This window comes from Teleopsis dalmanni, chromosome 2 (assembly GCF_002237135.1).
Source record: "Teleopsis dalmanni isolate 2A chromosome 2, ASM223713v2, whole genome shotgun sequence".
Taxonomy (NCBI): domain Eukaryota; kingdom Metazoa; phylum Arthropoda; class Insecta; order Diptera; family Diopsidae; genus Teleopsis; species Teleopsis dalmanni.
The window spans coordinates 165,041,237-165,060,296 of record NC_051847.1 but is presented as its reverse complement, the minus strand read 5'-3'; the positions used below and the strand labels follow the sequence as shown (position 1 = coordinate 165,060,296).

Genomic DNA, 19,060 nt, shown 5'->3' with positions numbered 1-19,060 from the left:
CAAAAATTTATATAGTCAAATATGTTGCAAGTAATATTCATATACACACAAGTATCAGAATGAACAGTATGTAAGCATATGCATGTGTGTGTGCTGATATGAAAATTACGCGAAGTGGGAGTATGCTGATTACACACACACACACATACAAATACAAACGTTTATAGAATTGCTTTAGGTAAAGCCAATAAGGCAAGCAGTCAGCAGTCGGCAGTCAGCAGCCAGCTAAGAAGCGGGTAGGCAGACAGATAGGCTGGTGGCAGGTTGTGAAAAAAAAATTAATTTATAATAGGTTGTGCTTTCTCTTATAAGGCAAAAGATGACATAAAGTTTCGGATAAGATAATGGCATAAGACACAGCATGTAGGCATAAAATATTATTACTGCATATAAACAAAAAATAAAATTCTACACAAAAAGCAAAAAAGGCATCTGCACAAATTTTAGTTATCATAAAAATCAGCTTGTAAGCTGTAAGCTGCTGCTAATAAATATTTTATAATTTTGTTGTTGTGAAAATTTGATTTTCCTTTTTTCACTTTCACATTGTTAAAAAGAAAACACTTTTAGAGGTAGCAGTTGTGCTAAGGGGAAAACAAACTTCAAGCGAAATAAAAATATCAAAAATATTTGCAAAAACACACACACATTTATACACGCACACACACTTATATACGTATAACCCAAACAGGGAGCGCATATAAATAATAATATGGACGCTACGTTTGGGATAAAGGCGAGATTAAAATTTTCCTATAAACAGAATTTCTAATACGAAAAAGCTCAAAAAAAAAAAACAAGAAATAGCGAGAAAAAGAAGAGAAAGTAAAAAACTTTATGCTTTTGGAAGAATAAACAAATTGTTTAAGGTTTTAATTTTAAATGAATTTATGAAGGACCACGGGGCGCTAAAGTACTAAACATGATTGCTTTAATATTAACTGCGAATAAAAAATAAAACAAATTTTTGGAAATAAACTTATAAAGAATATGCATATTGAGAGTATCTTTATGAAAAATAAATATTTATTTAATCGAGTTTAAATTTAGTATATAAACTTCAGTGTTTACTTTATTTTAATATGTCATCACAGGAATCCTAACACGGTACTGTAAACTAAAATACCACCTTACGAGACTTGGTATATATACGGATGTAACTGTAGATTCTGCGAAGAGAATAAGGAGTCAGCCACACCTGTGCCTGTTAGAATGCTTTATGCATTTCCAGATTCCTGGAAATGTATACCCTTACGGAAAAAGCAATAAAACTTTATAAAGAAGGTTCTATATTACATTTCATTCGCCCAAAGGGATTTAGAGACTCCTGGGAATGTATACGCTTACAGAATAAGCAATAAAACTCTGTAAAGTAGGTTCTATACTACTTTTTATTGACGGAACTATGTAAAGTAGGTTTTATATTACTTTTTATTGACGCAACAGGACTTAGAGACTCCTAGGAATGTATACGCTTACGGAAAAAGCAATAAAACTCTGTAAAGTAGGTTCCATACTACTTTTTATTGACGCAACAGGACTTATAGACTCCTAGAAATATACGCCCTTACGAAAAAAGCAATAAAACTCTGTAAAGTAGTTTCTATATTACTTTTTATTGACGCAACAGAGCTTAGAGACCTAGTCTAAACCCAGAAGTGGGCACAATAGACCCGAGTGCCATATCCCATCACAATAAAATTCAATACTAACCAGAGTTGGTAATATCATATGTAGAAAATAAATAATCGTTTGAGAAAAACATTTTTTAAGGCAATAGTCTAATAGATCAGTTAAATTTCAAAACAAAATATATAATTATTAAAATGTTCAATATTAGTGCTACATATCTTCTTTTTTATAAAAAGTAGGTGTTTCTCCAGTTTCTTTTACTTGTATGAAGCGATAAATATTTCAAAACTTAATTATTAATAATTAAAAATCAATTAAAATAAATTTAGTTATTAAAAGCAATTTAATTTATTTGACTTAAGAAATAATTTTTACATAAGAATATTAATTACTTATTTTTATAACGCGTGGGTGGTAAAGCAGCAATCGATAAAAAAACTTTTCTACGATATCAGGACATTAATTCATGCTCTGTAGGTCAGTAATGATAGTAATAAATGTGCTGAGGAAGGAAGAAGACAACATAATTCAATTTTATACATTATGTATGCCTTTTTCATTTACCCGGCAAATTGATAAGAATAAAGCAGCACAAGAAAAAAAGCAGGCAAGCAAACACAACAACTGGAAAAGTGCAGCAACAAAAAGCTCGAGTCGGAGCAACGAGTCAGAAATTTGCCACCACCAACAATTTTAGAAATGCCGCCAACAAAACTAAAAGCACAAAAAAATGCAAACAAAAATACAAAAACTAAAAATAGTAGAAACAAGTATAAAAAACCACAATAACAATTACCACGCACACACACATATAGAGTATTGCAACATTGTTGCATACTCAACTAAATTGTGCTACACTTTTGCTTTTTACTTCATTTTTACCATTTTTACCATCTTTTTCTTTTTTGCAATTTCATTATTGTTGTAATATTTTTGTGCTCACATTTTAATGTGAGTAGTGTACGAGCGCATAAAAATAGTGCAACCAACGGCAACATAGCTTCTTCTACGACGTCGTCAATGTATGCCAAGCATCACCCGCGCCACTACCAACAAAATAACTAACAACACCAACAACACGAACAGCACGAACAACAACAGCATAAACTATAAGTGTAGCTGATTGCAAAGTAACAATTGTGGTGCTTTATTTTTTTGGTTTGCTTTTTGTTGCATGAGTTTCCTTTTATACATATATTTGTTTGTGTCTGTGTAATTCAAATGTTGTAAGCGGCTCTAACGGCGCAGACGGAAGCTGACGAAATGTTGCCGATGCGCTCTGCCAACAACGATGAGGACAAGAACAACAAAATACCAGCTGGGCAGAACTAAGTTGCATTAATAAAACAAAATACACACAATGTGTGTGTGTGTGTGTATGTATGTATATGCGGGAGCAATCGTATAAGTTTGTTTGAAAATTTATTGTTCACAAACACATATACATGCATACACAGAAGGCAACTTAAGTTTAAAAATATATTCTATAACAATTTGTGGGTGGAGAATAAAATGTAGTTCAGTATAACTGCAATGCTTGCTGTGTGCAGTTGCGTTGCATGAATATTTGTGCTATGCGCGCTAAGCGGTGAAACGAACTTTTAAATTAGAAATTTTTGTTATGCTGACGAGCTCAACACGAAACTGTCGTAGTTTTATGCAACTAATTTTTGCTTTTGTTTTTGTTTTTTATTTTGTTTATTTTTTTTTTTTCTGACTTTATTTCTTTGTGCTAAAACTGGTTTTTGGCTTAATTTTGAATTTTTGTTATTGTTATTTTTGCTGCGTTGCTTGTTAGTCTTGTGCATAAAGTTTTTAGATTTGTTCTTGTTCTTATCGTTGTTTTTGTTGTTCCTATTGGTATTGTTTTTGTTTTTGTTTTTGTTATTAGTGCGTGGGTTTCACAATATAGCGGAGAGTATTCCCAAAATAATGTGCATATTTAATGCACAATTTTGGCGCGTCCGATTTTAATTTTTGGTTGCTGTTGCTTGAGCTGTTCAAATTGTTTTTGGCATTTATTAAAATTTACTCAAATTGTTGTTGGTGTTAAATTTTGGTTATTTTAGAGTTGCTTTTATAATTTTTTTTTTTTCTTCATTCTTTGTTTTTGTTGTTGTTTTTGGTTTAAGTTTTTAATTTCTTTCTAATGATGCTTCACAACATATCGTACTTTTTGTCTTCGGTTTGATAGCTGAAGCTGAAGTGTTAGTTTTGTGGTATTCTTCACTCTGTGGAATTCGCATATAAGCACGAACATGCAAACAAAACACAAAAGAGTTTTTGGTTTTCTCTTTTTTTTGTTTGAATTTTTGTTAAGTTTTGTTTTTGCTTCGAAGATTTTTTTTTTGTTCTGGTAGGCAAAAAGCAGAGCAGGAACTCAACTGCTGCGGTTCGGTTTTAATTTGTCAAAAGTTACGGCATTCAGCAAAATTTTTCCCTTAAAAATTGTTAAGATGCAGCAAAATATTCGAATGTGTGCGTGTGAGAGTGTGTGTGATGACTGCATACATCACACATACATAACAGCTTCGAATTACACACAATGTCAATCATGCGATAATCTCAACATATACATATACATACTCTACAATATAGTGAATAGTGAGGCAAACATACACACACACACTATTTATTGCACTTTTGGGAAATACTTGCATAACTGCTGATAATATGAACTTGTGGGAGTGTATGTAGTGAGTTTTTTTTTATTTAAGTTTTCTTTTTGTTTTCGGAGAGAATTGAAGTGTTAAAAGCTGTTTGCTAAGTTTGTTAATATTTCTTTAAGTGTATTTTAGGCAAAGTTTGCACTTGTGTGCGAATTGTTCGCTCTTATGAACGTATGAGTGACGTTTATTTGTTTACCTAATTAAAAATAGAAACCCCCTTTGCTCTACGTAGCAGAACCACTGCAAAATCAGTGAAACTGTAATTTTTATTTCCATTTCGTTTTGTTTCTGCTAGAATATTTAGGTGAAGTAAAATATTTGTACAACTGTTTGAATTTTGGTGCTATTAACTGGCGCTCTTTAATCTTAATGGTGTAAGCTGATAATTTAAAACCAAAAAAAATAACTATTGAACACGAAATGTGGTAGTTCAAAGGCACAAAAAGGTTCAACTTTGTGTAGAATTTTTGCGCCATTTCATTCGCGACGGCAACTCAGTCAAACCGGACTGTTGAGTGTTCGTTGAGTGTTTTGTAGAATGCATCGGACCCAAATCCTTTTCCTTTTAGGATATTTCTAAGGTCTGCAAACAGGTAGTAATCGCTGAGGTGTTGAATCTGGTGAATACGATGGGTGCGGAAGCAATTTGAAGAGTAAGTCATGTAATTTGGCTATGGCAGTCAACGACGTGAAAGAAAATTTTTGTTCTCCTCACATGTATCCGTTGTGTCGCATTTACCTCCTTCAGATGTATCAATTGGACCATATATTTATCGCTATATTGTTATTTGTTTTTGGAGGGAATAAGTCAATCCAGTTATTGTATATTGTTACATACCGATTCAAAAAATCCTTTTTAGCACTTTTGAACAGCTCCAAACATATCTCAGAATCATCACCTTGTTGTTGTTTTTTGGTCAATTGTCAGCAGACCCGGCACACACTTCGAAAAGGACAGTCTCATTATCAAATGGTTATGCAAATAAAGCTAACATTCTTTGAAATTTTTGAGGTGACACCTGTGTACTACACCTTCTTTTTACGGTTCACCAAAACGATTTTATAGGATTTTTTGATGTTTTCTATTGCGACAACCTCTTTTGGGTAACTAGCGCGTTCGGCATAATCGGTGGTCGGGTTTAAAGTCACCAAAGAAGCTTGTCGAACAGGGTACTGCAAGACTTTAAGTTACTAACATCTCATCCATTTGAAGGTTTGTATGTTTCTGGTATGCACGACGTGTTAGGTATTTCGTCAGTATATATTGAATCTGTATCTGTTAGTTGATATATGTGTTGTCATTCGGTTTTAATATCTGCTTTATAAGAACGTTCTACTGCTCCACTTTTCACTGAATCATTTCAATATAAGCCACCGCCTGTTAATTTGTCTATCAATGTTTTTTGCTCTCTCTCTCGCTCTCTCTATCTATTGTTCAAATCTCAGAAACTTCAATATTCTTCGCCTATAGTACCCAGCAATCCTGAAATTAATAAGTATTAAATTCTAACAGTATATGAAGAACATATTTTTTTAATATCACAATCTATTTTGTTATTATTTGAATGCTATTAAGTTAAATACTTAAGGAGTTTAACGATTCCATTTTGTCCCAAAAAAAGAAAAAAAAATTATGTTACAATCTAATTACCCCTTCCGCCTTTGTCTGCCTTAATGAAATCATTTCAAATATATTGACAGAAATGCTTCATAAGCAAAATTCTTTGTCAAGTGGTGCCAATGACAGAGAATTTGACAAACGGGAAGCCAAATATAAACGATTTTCTTGAAAGTAAATCAATTCACTAAATCGAGAAATCCAAAATACAACACCAAGGACTACAAAGACACAAGGACAAACAACAACAAGTACGAGTATTGAAAGTAAAGAAAATCAAGGAAGCTTTCAGGAAAACCCAAAATTGTTTGCAAACAAAATTTGTCCCTGTCGTCAGTTATTCACCATTTACACCCCCCATGTATCTATGTAAAGTAAACTGAAAGGATACGTTTATTTTTTTGATAGAATTTATTTATTTAATTTTTTTTTCTATAAATTTTCTGCAAAACAACATTTTTAGCAATATTTGCTGTATTTTTATTTATTTGCTGTGTGAAAGTCAAAATTGTATCTCACAGCTTCACTTTCTGATCCTTTGAATTTCACCAATTTAAGTCAGTTGTTATTTTATTTATTTTTTTATATAAAATTATAGTCAAAATTATACAATGAAAATATTAGAAAAAAAAATTATAGGTTTCTAATCACATCTATTATAAATTGATAATTTTCCGATTGCGTTCTTAAAATCTGTATATGATAAATATCGGCACTAGGTGTTATGAACTGGGCTATCATATCCTGTTAGTATCCATTTGTACTGTATTTATTATAGAACTACTTCTGTTATTAGACAGTCGATATGCTGGATAAAACTTAAATAGGCAATTAAGATATTAAAGACGACAACACTTCAAGACTACTTCAAACAAAAGTAGTAAAAGTAGTCATTGACTGTACTATATATTAAGTAAGAAATGTAAACATACTATTCGAGAAGTATGGTTAGCTTTAAAGCAACTAGATTAAGGCATTTAATTTATAATAGACCAGAATACTACAAGACATTCCAATCCATAAAAGTGATTACTGAAAACTGGATTTAGTTTTGCTTTATATTTTGCAGAATTAAAAAAAAAATAGACCGAGATTGATTATCCTAGGTTTATAGCTAATCAAGTGGCTAAGTAACGTTCTTGGGAGCTAAGAAAGCAGCAAAAGTTGTAGGACAACCAAGCATGTTAAGAATAATTCACATCCTACTGATCTTGCCATGATATTTAATAACAAATTTTTGCTCTCTCAGAATGTTCTTTTTACGAGTAATAATGGTAAATGTCCAGATATTGTCATTGTACAATATACTGAGGGCATCGCTTTATAACAATCGCTTGTAACTGCATAACTATATGAGGCCACGACGCTCACAAAGCTCCAGAAGCTGGAGTTTTGAGCACAAAAAAAAAATATGCAAATTGAAGAAAATTTTTCTAAAACATCCATTTGTTATATTTACACTTAGGATCCATTTAGGTCTGTTACAGTATAGGAACTCAATAAATTGTTAAAATAAAAAACTAAATAAAGCAATACAAACCTACTGTTTGAGATTAACATATTTCTCTAGTCTTACTGATTAATTTTTCATCAAGATCATCTCAAGAGTTAAGAACTCAGTTAATCTTTTGAGACAACACACTTTTTATTCAGTTTTTTCTACGGTGCTTATGTCAACAGTGTGCGTGCCTTAGAAATTTTCATGTATACCGTTAGCACTGGTCTCACAGATTGCCCATGGCTGACTTAGTATTTACTTTGTTCCTTCTATCTTTTGTTGCATTAAACTATTAAAAATATCTAGTTCTTTATTCAATTATTTTATTTTTTTTTTATTAGAATTACTTTTTATTTTTTGGCACATGGCATTTCAGCCTTTAGTTCAATAATTAAGAATAACATTATTAACACATTATTAACGTAGTTAATATAAAGATTATTAATCACATTATTAATTAACGTGTATAATTAGTTTCAAGATTAAAGTATTATATGATTTTGAACTAAAATAAAAATACTATACTACTACTACTACTATTAATTTTTAATAGTTGAGAGCTACTAACTTCTGGTATTCATAGTACTTCAATGTTTTAATTAAAAAAATAAATTAATTTAATTTAAAATTTAATAGAAAATTCTACTAGTTTAAAAATTTTCTACCTCACTTCTTTACTTTATCGTATCAAAGGGAATTCATAAGAATTGAATAGTTTCTATCATCTCTCGTCCTTTTATTTTAATTCAGCGAATATTATTTATATTCAATGAATTCTATAAAATTAAATTGGATTGAAAACTTATTTAGTTTTCGTTGTAATTTACAAAAATTATAAGAATTATAAACACTCCTCTTTTATTAAATAATTTTAATAAATTCTCTTAATTTGAAGTTCATAAGTTTCGTACTTCAACTACGCAATTGTATGACTAATAATGTAAAATTAGAAAAGTAAAATAGGGAAAGTACAAAACTTTTCAACACGTTTTCACAATAATTCTTGCTAATTGCTCTCCGAGCAGCAATTTCATTCGAAATGAATTTCTGCTTCATTTCAAATAGTTTCCTCATTTCAGTTGTCAAGGACATCGTGTTATTTATGCTCTGAACACAGAATGGCATATTTAACCAAAAAAAAAAAAAATATAACAAAAAAAAATAATAAAAATAGAGTCCAAAAGAGTCCAAAAAAATAGAAATCTAAGGGAAGAATTCAAAATTATTTTTGGCTCGGAATAAATACCAGAACCAATTGCCAAACATTTTTGCTGGAGTTACTCGGAGTAAAATTTAATTTATCCCACTTTAGTGGCGAATTTTGTTAAAGTTTATCACAACATATTTCGTATAGAACAAAAACAACAACAACAACAATAATATCAACAATAACAGTGACAATATTAGTAACGAAGATTGTAACAGTCTGCGAAGTCTGTAAGCCAATAGATGGTAGAGCCAGAGTTTCAACTCTCCAGCCAAAATTAAGCTCACAACATTACAAACATTAATGGTAAAGGCTAAAGTAGCTAAACCGAAAATGCGTTCCTACTACTATCTTGGATACACAATCATAATAGAAATTACAGCATCCACAACAACAACAACAAAAACAACAACAAAATGGTATATCTCTTAGATAGCAGCTAGCTAGATGGATAATTTGATGGTAGACGTTGGTAGTGACAACAGTGTGTGCAAAATACTCGTACATATGCAAACGAAATATTAAATTTGTCTCCTGACTGACAAATGTCCCCCGAGAGGCCAAAACCAGAAAAGTACTTGACGATATCAAAAAGTCAAATTGTATCTGATGTGAGAGCAGTGAATGAAACAGTGAAGCAGTGAGACATTCAGACATTCAGACATTCCGGCATTCAAACATTGAGACATTGAAACATTGAAACAGTCAGTGTAGGATGAATTCAGCTGGAGATACGTAAGCACAAGTGCTGTGCGAGTACATAAAGTTGGTACTTTATGTTGTTGATACATTCATAAGTCAGCATGTAATGCTGTTAAGATGAGGAACATGATAGTCTCTGTCATGGAGGTGGCTACGTCTTTAACTACTTCAGTACTTCAAGCAGTTGCTACTAGTATAGCACTCGTTGTCTTATTTTTCGGTTTTTTTTTTGTTTTTTTTTTTCTTTTTTTTGTTACTAAAAATGAAAAGTAGATGATGCTGATGATGATATACACTCGAGTATGCTTAAGGGAGCTCCAATGTAAACACAATATGGTTTGGCATATACACATAATGTATATGCTCACATATCTTCCTCGCATAAGTGAATACTACTCCGGTATACACATATCCTGTATAGTTCCCTTTCAAATTGCATGAATGAAAATGCACCTACTTAACAAACACAAAAAAAAAAAAAAATAAACAAGAAGAAAAAACTTATTAAAGATACTGTTCATATATAATCAAGTGCAGAGATATATATGGTTTTTTCAGAAAAAAAATTCCCAAAAAAAAACAAAAATAAATTAAATGACAATCTACAGCTTTTGCCCAGCTCAGTTCAGCTGAAGTCAACTCAGCTTAGTAAACGACGTAGTCCTGTACGCTGTTGCAATGTATGCTTATATTAAGTCCTCTTCTATACTTCTATATTTCTATACTCAAAGGACATTTATTTGCTTGAAGTCGAAATCATTTTGCTTAATTTAATTTTTTGCTCTTGCCAAAAAAGCGGCATTGAAGGATCATTCTGTTTGATGTAATTTATGTGCTGCAGTAAGTCGCTCATTTGGTGCTTAAAACGCTTCCTTCGTCCTTTTTTTCGCTTTTATTTTTGTTTTTGTTCTTTTTATTGTTGTCATATAATATTTTATTATATTTTATTTTATTTTATTTTTGGCTAAAGTAACTACAATAATGTGTTTAAATTTGTTCTATATTGCCTTGGTCTCCTTGGCTAAAGTGTATTTAAGCACAAGATAAATTGTCAAGAATTTCTGACATAGTTCAATGTTGTCGTTTTCCTATTTTGTTTAATTTATGTTTTACTTACAAAAAAAAAACAAAAGTTTATAAAAAAAAATAGAAGTAAAAATATATATTCCTTGGGACATATTTTAAACACTCATTTGCAGCGAAGTTAATGGATTAATACGCACATGTAATGTGGATTTGAGTTGTTGTAAAAGGATTTCAACTCCATTTTAGAAAATCTGAATTGGTTTGGGAATTTAAGACAAATTTTCAAGCATTTTAAGAATATTAAAAACAACGCCAATGCGATTTACATATTTTAGAATTGAGAAGTGAACAGAATTAATCTATTAGTGAAGTCGAAGTCTCAGATTAGAGACAAAATTAGAAGACATGCCAACACAAATTGAAATAGTATGGAACAAATCAGTTATTTACAATCTTTCAAATTTTTCCTAATAAACTTAACTTTCATAATCCTTTTATATTAATCCATAAAATCTTTAAATTTACTATCTATAATAGATAGTTGCACATTATAGCTATCATATCTAAAACTAAAAGAACAGTCCGTGAAGATATGCTACATTTTTAAAGAATAAATGCTACCTGTTAGTAGACAAACCCAGCGATAACACTACAAAGATTAAGAAACTTTCATTAATGTCCATATTTAGAGAAAAACTTCCTGTCTATGCTATTTTGATACCAATATCCAATTGTCTCAGTAGATGAACTCAGCGATAGTATGACAAAAATCAATGAAATTTTATTCAAAAATAACACATCCATATTTAAAGAAGAACTTTGCTTTCATGCTATATCAACGCCTATTGGTAGGAATATAACAAGGTTATTGAAAAACTACAAAGTATTGGAAGCGAACATACAATGACTGCACCCGAGCTTATTTCTCTAGGATACTAAGATTGCACTCAAGGAAAGATTAGAACGACTAATTAACTTAAAAGCTTAAGAAGCTTTAAAGAATCAATATATTTTGCCAAATTTCATATGTTACCGCAAGACAAAGCAATTCTCGTATAAATCTAAACCCACTTATGAACAACTAAAGAATTAAAGATAGAAGTAACTCATAGCTCTCAACTATCTCCAAAACAGGTGCAATATCTTTTTAAATATATGTAAAAGTTGTTATCTGTATGTTCTTATATTTGCATATAATATTCTATTATAAAGCATGTTGTCTGTCCAATCATGCATTATGCACCTTTATAAGTATTGCTTTTTACTAACTCTTTTCAAATTCTACTAAAATGGTTATTTACTTTCTATAAATACCACTTGGTACTTTGCGTAAAGTTGTGGTCTTATGTATAAGTCACTTTTCGTAACAAAAACCTCTTCCGGAATATTCCGTTTGATTACCAGCAATATTTCCCATTTTTATGCAGCGAGCTCCAGCTTAATAGCAACTTTTTCAATGTATATATAGCGACTTTCTCAATATCAGCATCAGAACACTAAGCATAAGTGCTAAGCATAAGTGCTCAGTGTTTGTCGTTTCGATTAGTGTGATTGAATCACCGCCTCTGGATGCAAGACGGAAGAACCCCAAAAAAAACTACTTAAAAGCTATTTATCAATCCTACGGATGGGCTTGACTTTTCGAATCAAGACGAGTGTACCGGTCATTATAAATAGTACTAGAAATACGATAGCCTAATAGTCATTAATTATTAAATTATTAAAATCTATAAATTAAAAATGAGACATCCACAATTGTCCATCAATATAGATGCCCAAAATTAGAATTGAAATTATGAGTCACTGGACCTTCAACTGACTATCATAACAGGTCTTACGAGTATCAGTTATGACGTCAGTTCCGTATACGGCCTTTTTAAAGTATTTGAACTATTTCATAACTCAAATTTCATTAATTTAATACGCATTTGATATAGATTTTTTTTATTAAAATATTTATAAATTTTCCGTATTAGGAAATTGTGTAATGAAGTATAAAAACGAGTTGAAATATTAGACGAGAAAGCGAAATGTCAAATGTCGGAACTGCTGCTGTTACTTTTCCATTAACTTCCAGTACAGCAAGCGGTAAAAAGGGTTCATAACTGATAGTTTATATGTCAAAGAAGTATGCGTGTTCCTTCGCACCTCCTCCTCCTTCACCTTCACCATGTGTTGTAGTTTTTTCCCTATATTTGCTTTATCCTTTTTCCTTTTAACGTGTATCAATAAAAGTTACGCACGTATGCAGCAACACTTCTGCCTCGACCACAATTTGACACGAGTCTTCCTAAAACTGTTCCACATGTGCATAAAAACTTTCATGCTGAACTGAACTTCCTTTGCGTACGTCCTTTTGCTACGCTTGAATGTCCTGCAGTGGTAGTTTGACAGTTAGAGTTTTTCCTTTTCTTTATCGTTGTCAGAGTAAACAGCACCAGCAAAGGCTCGGTTAAGTACTCTCTACACTAACTTCAATGCCTTTCAGTTAGTCTATCTCCACTATCTCCACAATCCTTTTAATATTTTTATAGTTTTTATATGTATGAGTTTGAGTATGAGTTATGTTAGTTATTTTTTATTTATTTTTATTTATGTACATTTCTTACATTTATATAGTAGCCCTCAATAAAACCTAAAGAAGGGAAAGTTCCTTTGACAGTATATAAATTTCCTTTTTTTTTCATATTTCGTATGTAAATGCTGTTATGCAGTTCATCGAGAAAATGTTAGAAGTGTTTAGATGTGACGCCAACCGATAGAATATTCTTAACTTGGGTACGGATAATGTTATTTGGAAACCTTAGTAATTAGAAACTTTATGAGAATATGTTTACTTAATTCTATGTATTTGGTTTTAATATATATATTTATATATATTGAAGGCTCCATTATCTCTGGATATTATCTGGATATAATGCAGACTAGTCATTATGCAGGACTAGTCACAGGACGGAAAAAACAAATACGTCACAAAATGGAAAATTATAAAAACTAATAACTGCATTCACTATTTAATCAGTACTAAAAAGCGTTTTAGGATAAAACAAACAGTTTTACATTTAGCACTATCAAATTAAAAAACAGTGGTGCCCTATTGTCTTTCCAAATATATGGTAAATGTTTCGATGCTACACACTCACTTTCTTTACTTTTCTTTAACTTTCTGTACTGTCAACTTTATCTTTCCAAAAGGCAACATGAAGAGCAGAAATACTTACACAGAAGTAGTTTTTTTTTCCAGTAGATTGAAGGCATCAAATGCCTTGGGTAAGATTTTATCTCAGTAAACCCAGCTTTTAGTAATAAAATATCAAACATTTCAGTTATTGGCTTCTATAGCTCGGGTGTAAAAAACCTCAATCCATAATCAAAGATGAAAGAAATTATTGACGTAATTATTTAGTAATCTATGTGTATCAAATTCAAACCGAATTCAGGCCTCCATTGAAAGAACAATTCAGTTTCGAAAGAACACTTTATTGGTCTTGGAAAGTCAATTGAAAAGTCAAATTTATCTAAGCTGAGCGAAGAGTATGGAAGTGAATGCGGAATAATAAAGGGTGCTTGAAGTAGGGTAATTGTTAGAATATAACTCAATACACTAAAAGTTTATTTGGTACAATATTGATGAACGGGATCTTCAAATTGCAACTGCAAAGTTCCACATTATTTCTTTGGAAACGTCATCTGATGGATAACATCGGATCTCCTGACGAAAAACTTATGCTTCCAAAGAAACTTTCTAACCTTTGAAAGGACGAAAGTTTGAAGCAAACCTAAATTGGCTGCAATGTAGGAGTACAACTTTTCGTCGAACTTGTTGACATAAACCATTCTTTTAGGCTACCTAACGAAGACTAAACTGATAATGAGTAAAGCATGTTAGCTAATTGCAAGTCATAACAATGACATATTAATGTTGCCATTTGTAGCCATTAAAGCCTTTCAATTCATTATCATAAAACCAAAACTAGTTAAAGTATGTAGAACAACAATTGACGAACTAAATCATCTAGTTGACTTGATTTTCATCTTGGTTCCCGGACATAGAAACCGGTACTGGTTTATATTCCCAAACATTTTGTTAAGAGAACTAAGAACCTCAAAATTTATTCAAGTTGACAATAATTAATGGAAGACAAGTAGGTCATATGTAACTTCCTGTGGTTAATCGGTATATCTGAACTTCTAATTTTACTAAGTTAAGTAAACCATTTGCAAGCCATTTGCGAATATATAACAGATATAGTATTTTCATCTTATTATACTAGATGTTATGCTAGATAATATGATATATCAACACATAGTATAATAATGTGAAATATCAAAGCAAACCTAAATACATCGAATAGCGTATAATATTTTTATAAGAAAATGATGTATTCATGTTTTTACTGATTTAATGAGAAAGTCCTTATATGTATCCTTCAAAAATTTAAAGTGTGTTTTGAATTATATTCTATAAATACTGTCACCTTTAATTCACTTTAATACTCTTCGCTTGTAAAAGGTGAAAGTTAAGACAATATATGAGTTACTTTAATCTAAAAAAAACAAAACAAGAACAAAATAAACGACACAAGGATAACAGCCTTAAGTACAAAATCAGCAAAACTAAAATGAAATCCTTTTTAATGGTTACTGAATCTCATTAGAATTTAGATGAGCCTTAATGAGTCATTGTTTTACACGTTGGCACGTAGAAGCAGCTACAAAATAACCACAACAGGCATATAAACAGTAACAACAACAACAAAAATAGTAGACAGAATCTAAAGGATCCACCTTAAATATGAAAGCACTATCAGCAAAACCAACAAGAGAATAATAACAACAAAGATGACAACTTAAAGTTGCTGTACGAAATTCTATTTGATATCAGAAGGCAAGCAGCACAAACGGAAGTCCTGAGTCATATAAAAGTCTCGTACTACCTGAATTGTAAATTCTAAATTTGCAACCCTTTCGAGAAAACTCAAGAGGCAAACAATGAAATTTTCATTTGATCTGCGTTCCATTAAGCCGGTTTTTAGTATTCACCACCACCACCACTGCCGCTACCACCATTTCCAACAACGCTATGGCTACTGCTAACGTTACCGCCATTGCCACTGAAACCACTACTAACACCAACAGCAACAGCAGCAGTAGTGGAATCAGCAGCAGAAGTACTTGAGCAAGGACTATCAACTCCTGCGTTGCCCTATTTGCAGAACTAACATAAAAAGTGCCAACACAGCAGCCTCGGCATGAATCCACTTATTTGTGCGTTTGCGAAAGTGTAAAAGTCTTAAAATATACAAAATCCAACAAAACTGTAACACTTTCGCACTCACATTGATTCACACACCTAAAAGGATACGAACCCACCTTTCATACATAAAATTTGCTGTGTCGCGGATGAGCGCCTTAGTATCACAGGAGACAATCACAGAAGAAATGAGTAAAGCCAACATCAATGCCATCGCCATCGTCATCGTCATCATCATCTACAAAACTGATATGCATCGTAACGACATGTACCCCTGTATCCCGCTTAGTGCTTCATCTATTCTCTGTGATGCTTCGGCATATTAAAAACACCAAAACAAAACCGGAAGTTGCCGCCATCATTGCGTCTACGACTTCGCCGGCTGTCATTAAGCCAAGTGAAAAGTATTCCATTCATTTCATTTTTTTTTTCATTTGCACATCCTTTTTTTGTATTTGTTAAATAACATTTCATTAAAAAACAACAACAGCAACAACATAGTCAATAATGATAACAAGTGCAAAAAAGGACTAGAAAAAACATTCGCGCAGTGAGAAGAGATGCTAAATGGCAAATGACTTGATTTTGTTATGGCAAAACGCACGGGACTAATAGAGCGCAGAGGTGAATGCCATCTCTGCACTTTTGCAATTTACAAATACAATTACGGGTACAACAACAACAACAACACTACCTCTAACAATGGTGGCCACAACACCAATACCAATACCATCTGCGGTAGTGGGAATACCAGAACAGTTAGTAGTAGTTGTCGCCTTTGTAGTCTGTATGGAAATTGCAAAAGTAAGACGCGTCGATTATGGTGGATTTGTCTTGAAGTTGTGCCAGCGTCTCCATCTTCCGATGTTTATTTAAAATTTAAATGCATTTCTAATTTCAATATTTGATTGTATTAGTTAGTTAACCTGGGAGTAGGAATACTGGAGTGTCAGAATATGGAATATGGAGTGTGTGCAATGATGCTTAAAGGTGAAGGTATATGGGGTATATTTATTGTCTTTCCAATCGCGTACGTTTCATCTCCTCAAAATGAATTCAATAAGTAGATTTTTATCCATAAATTTAAGCAGGATTGTAGTATCTTCGTTATTTTCCACTTTGTTCGTTCATGTCAAAAGCGAGTAAAGAAGAGTTATTTTAAATTTCTAAAGACTTATTTAAAATTAGTTCTAAGAGTAACTTTAACACAAGTCAAAATATTATTAAATGCATTCCCATTCAATCTGTTTAAAACCAAAAACATGGTCTTATTTTCGTATTTTGTAATTTTAATCATATTTGGTCAATATTAAATAGAAAAATAATGAGAACTCTCTAAAATAATATTTGACTCCATTGTTATGCTATGAAAGGAATTTTCAGTCATCACTTCCATTAAGAAACGCAGTGAAAAGAAAAACTTCCAAACTAACTACAGTTCGCCAATTTTCACGGATAGTCAATATGGTCGACGGGATAGAAGCCACTTTAGGCTACCTAACTATAGGGGCCTCCAGCAATTCAGGTTAAAGTTTATATGACTAATTATATTAAGAACGGATGTAGTGTTGGCATTTCTAATAACAACTTGACAGACAAGTGGCAAGTAAAGCGCTTCTATCCTTGATCATAAAATCAACGCTAGTTAAAGAATGTAGAGTCCCAATTAATGAGCTGAACCGGTTAGATGACATCACTCTTATCTGGGTTCCTGGACATAGGAACATTGAAGGCAATGAAAACATGGACAGTTTGAAGTGCCTTGCTGTTTCCTTAGATGTATACTTAGAGGTAACAGTTTTAATTACACTGTATATTGTTAAGAGAAGTACTTATCTCTATTTTCTTTACCTTGTCTATAATAATGCATGTAATACAACTCTTATAACAAAACCAGATCTCGGAAAACATTAAAAAGATCGCCTTTATACTGCAAGAATTACTGCAGTTCTCTCAGCTCGCTAGTGTATAGGTACCCATTCAGGGAAACTACGCGTCCCTTTTAATATTCATTGTAGTAACTTACAGTAATAAAAAATAATTATGTGGTCTGTGGCTGTGGTCTACTGAAGAAATAGATCTGCATATTTGTCCTTGCGCTCAAAACTTCAGCTTCCGGAGTTTTATGGAGTGTTCCTCGGAAATGAAGAAAGATTTGTTAAATTATCTAAATTCGAAGGGATAAATTTTTTTTGTATTTTTTATATATTAAGGTATCTTACGCGGATTTTTCAATTTTAGGGGAAAGCTAATTGCTGATCTGGTACTGCAACCATTCTGCAAAACAGTAGACACAAGTTTATTAAGTTCCATTAGTAACTGAAAATCTGGCCAGTAAATAAGATTAAAATAATGATTTGGTTTACTTTGATCTTCATAAAGGTCTTTCCACTGGAACCAATACCTAGTACATAAATGTTAGAGCATTTGAATCATTGAGCAAGAAAGGTGGTCATTCCAATAATTCTTCCCTTTTGCTTAGAAAAAGTAAAGCGCAGAAAGGAAGATTTGTAGATGTAGAACTAAAAAGTCTGTTACAATAAAAGCTATATATGGTAGATTGTGAGGTTTTCCCAGTGTGGATTTCTTAAGGCACGCCTGACTTTATTAAATCATAATTCTCTAAAATGTATAGTATTAAGTTTTCAGAAGTTTTGTACTTCAAATATTTGCTTATTGATGAATTTTCATGACTAAATAATCAATAATAATTATGTTTTTAACTATCATAAGTCCTTGCCCAGATACAATACATTTATAAAAATACAGAAAAATACAGAAATCAATTTATACAAAAATGTAAATATTTTTTTTTTGTTTGGTTGTATAATTTCATGTTTATGAATATAGTTAAATGCTTTAAACAATTTCATATCCTGTATGTCCTTTCACCATTCATTTCAATTCATATTAACAATTTTAGTGTACAAAGACCTTTTAGCATAAAAACGGTAGTAAAAACAAAAATTATTTATTGACGATATCCTTATAGATACTAATTTACATGGTATGTAGCAATTTGGGTTTTGTTCATCAATACGCATCAATCCAATCAAGGATATTTCATCAAATCAAATATTGTATTTTTCCTTAAACGGCAAATTTATGAACGACCGCATAAATTGCTCATATAAATATGCCCAAAAGGAAAATTTTCAAAGTAAAATCGTTACAACAACTACAACAAGTACAACAACAAGCAACAATTGGAAAATTTCGAAACAAATCAAAGGAAATAAAAGACCAATCAAAACATAAAAAAGAATCCTAACTGCATAATGATCAAAGTCATAAGTCAGGCAATACGAATTTCCATACAAATATTCCTTTACAGTCAAGTAGCCTTTTTGTGCTTTGGCCACCCTCAACCACACACTCCATCCAAGATGCGTTGCGTTGTATGCCAACTGGATTATTAACATTTCAATCTAACAACTGCCCACACTCTCAAGCT

General features: G+C 31.8%; 1 protein-coding gene across 1 annotated transcript in view; it reads left to right on the top strand.

Moving 5' to 3' along the window:
* The first annotated feature begins 16,308 nt into the window (after positions 1–16,308).
* Positions 16,309–19,060, top strand: part of LOC119676089 — a 6,941-nt gene continuing 4,189 nt past the window's right edge. Inside the window, exons 1-2 of the mRNA XM_038087316.1 lie at positions 16,309–16,410; positions 16,524–16,602. Coding sequence (XP_037943244.1) covers positions 16,309–16,410; positions 16,524–16,602 — 181 coding nt within the window. The remainder of the gene's footprint in view (positions 16,411–16,523; positions 16,603–19,060) is intronic.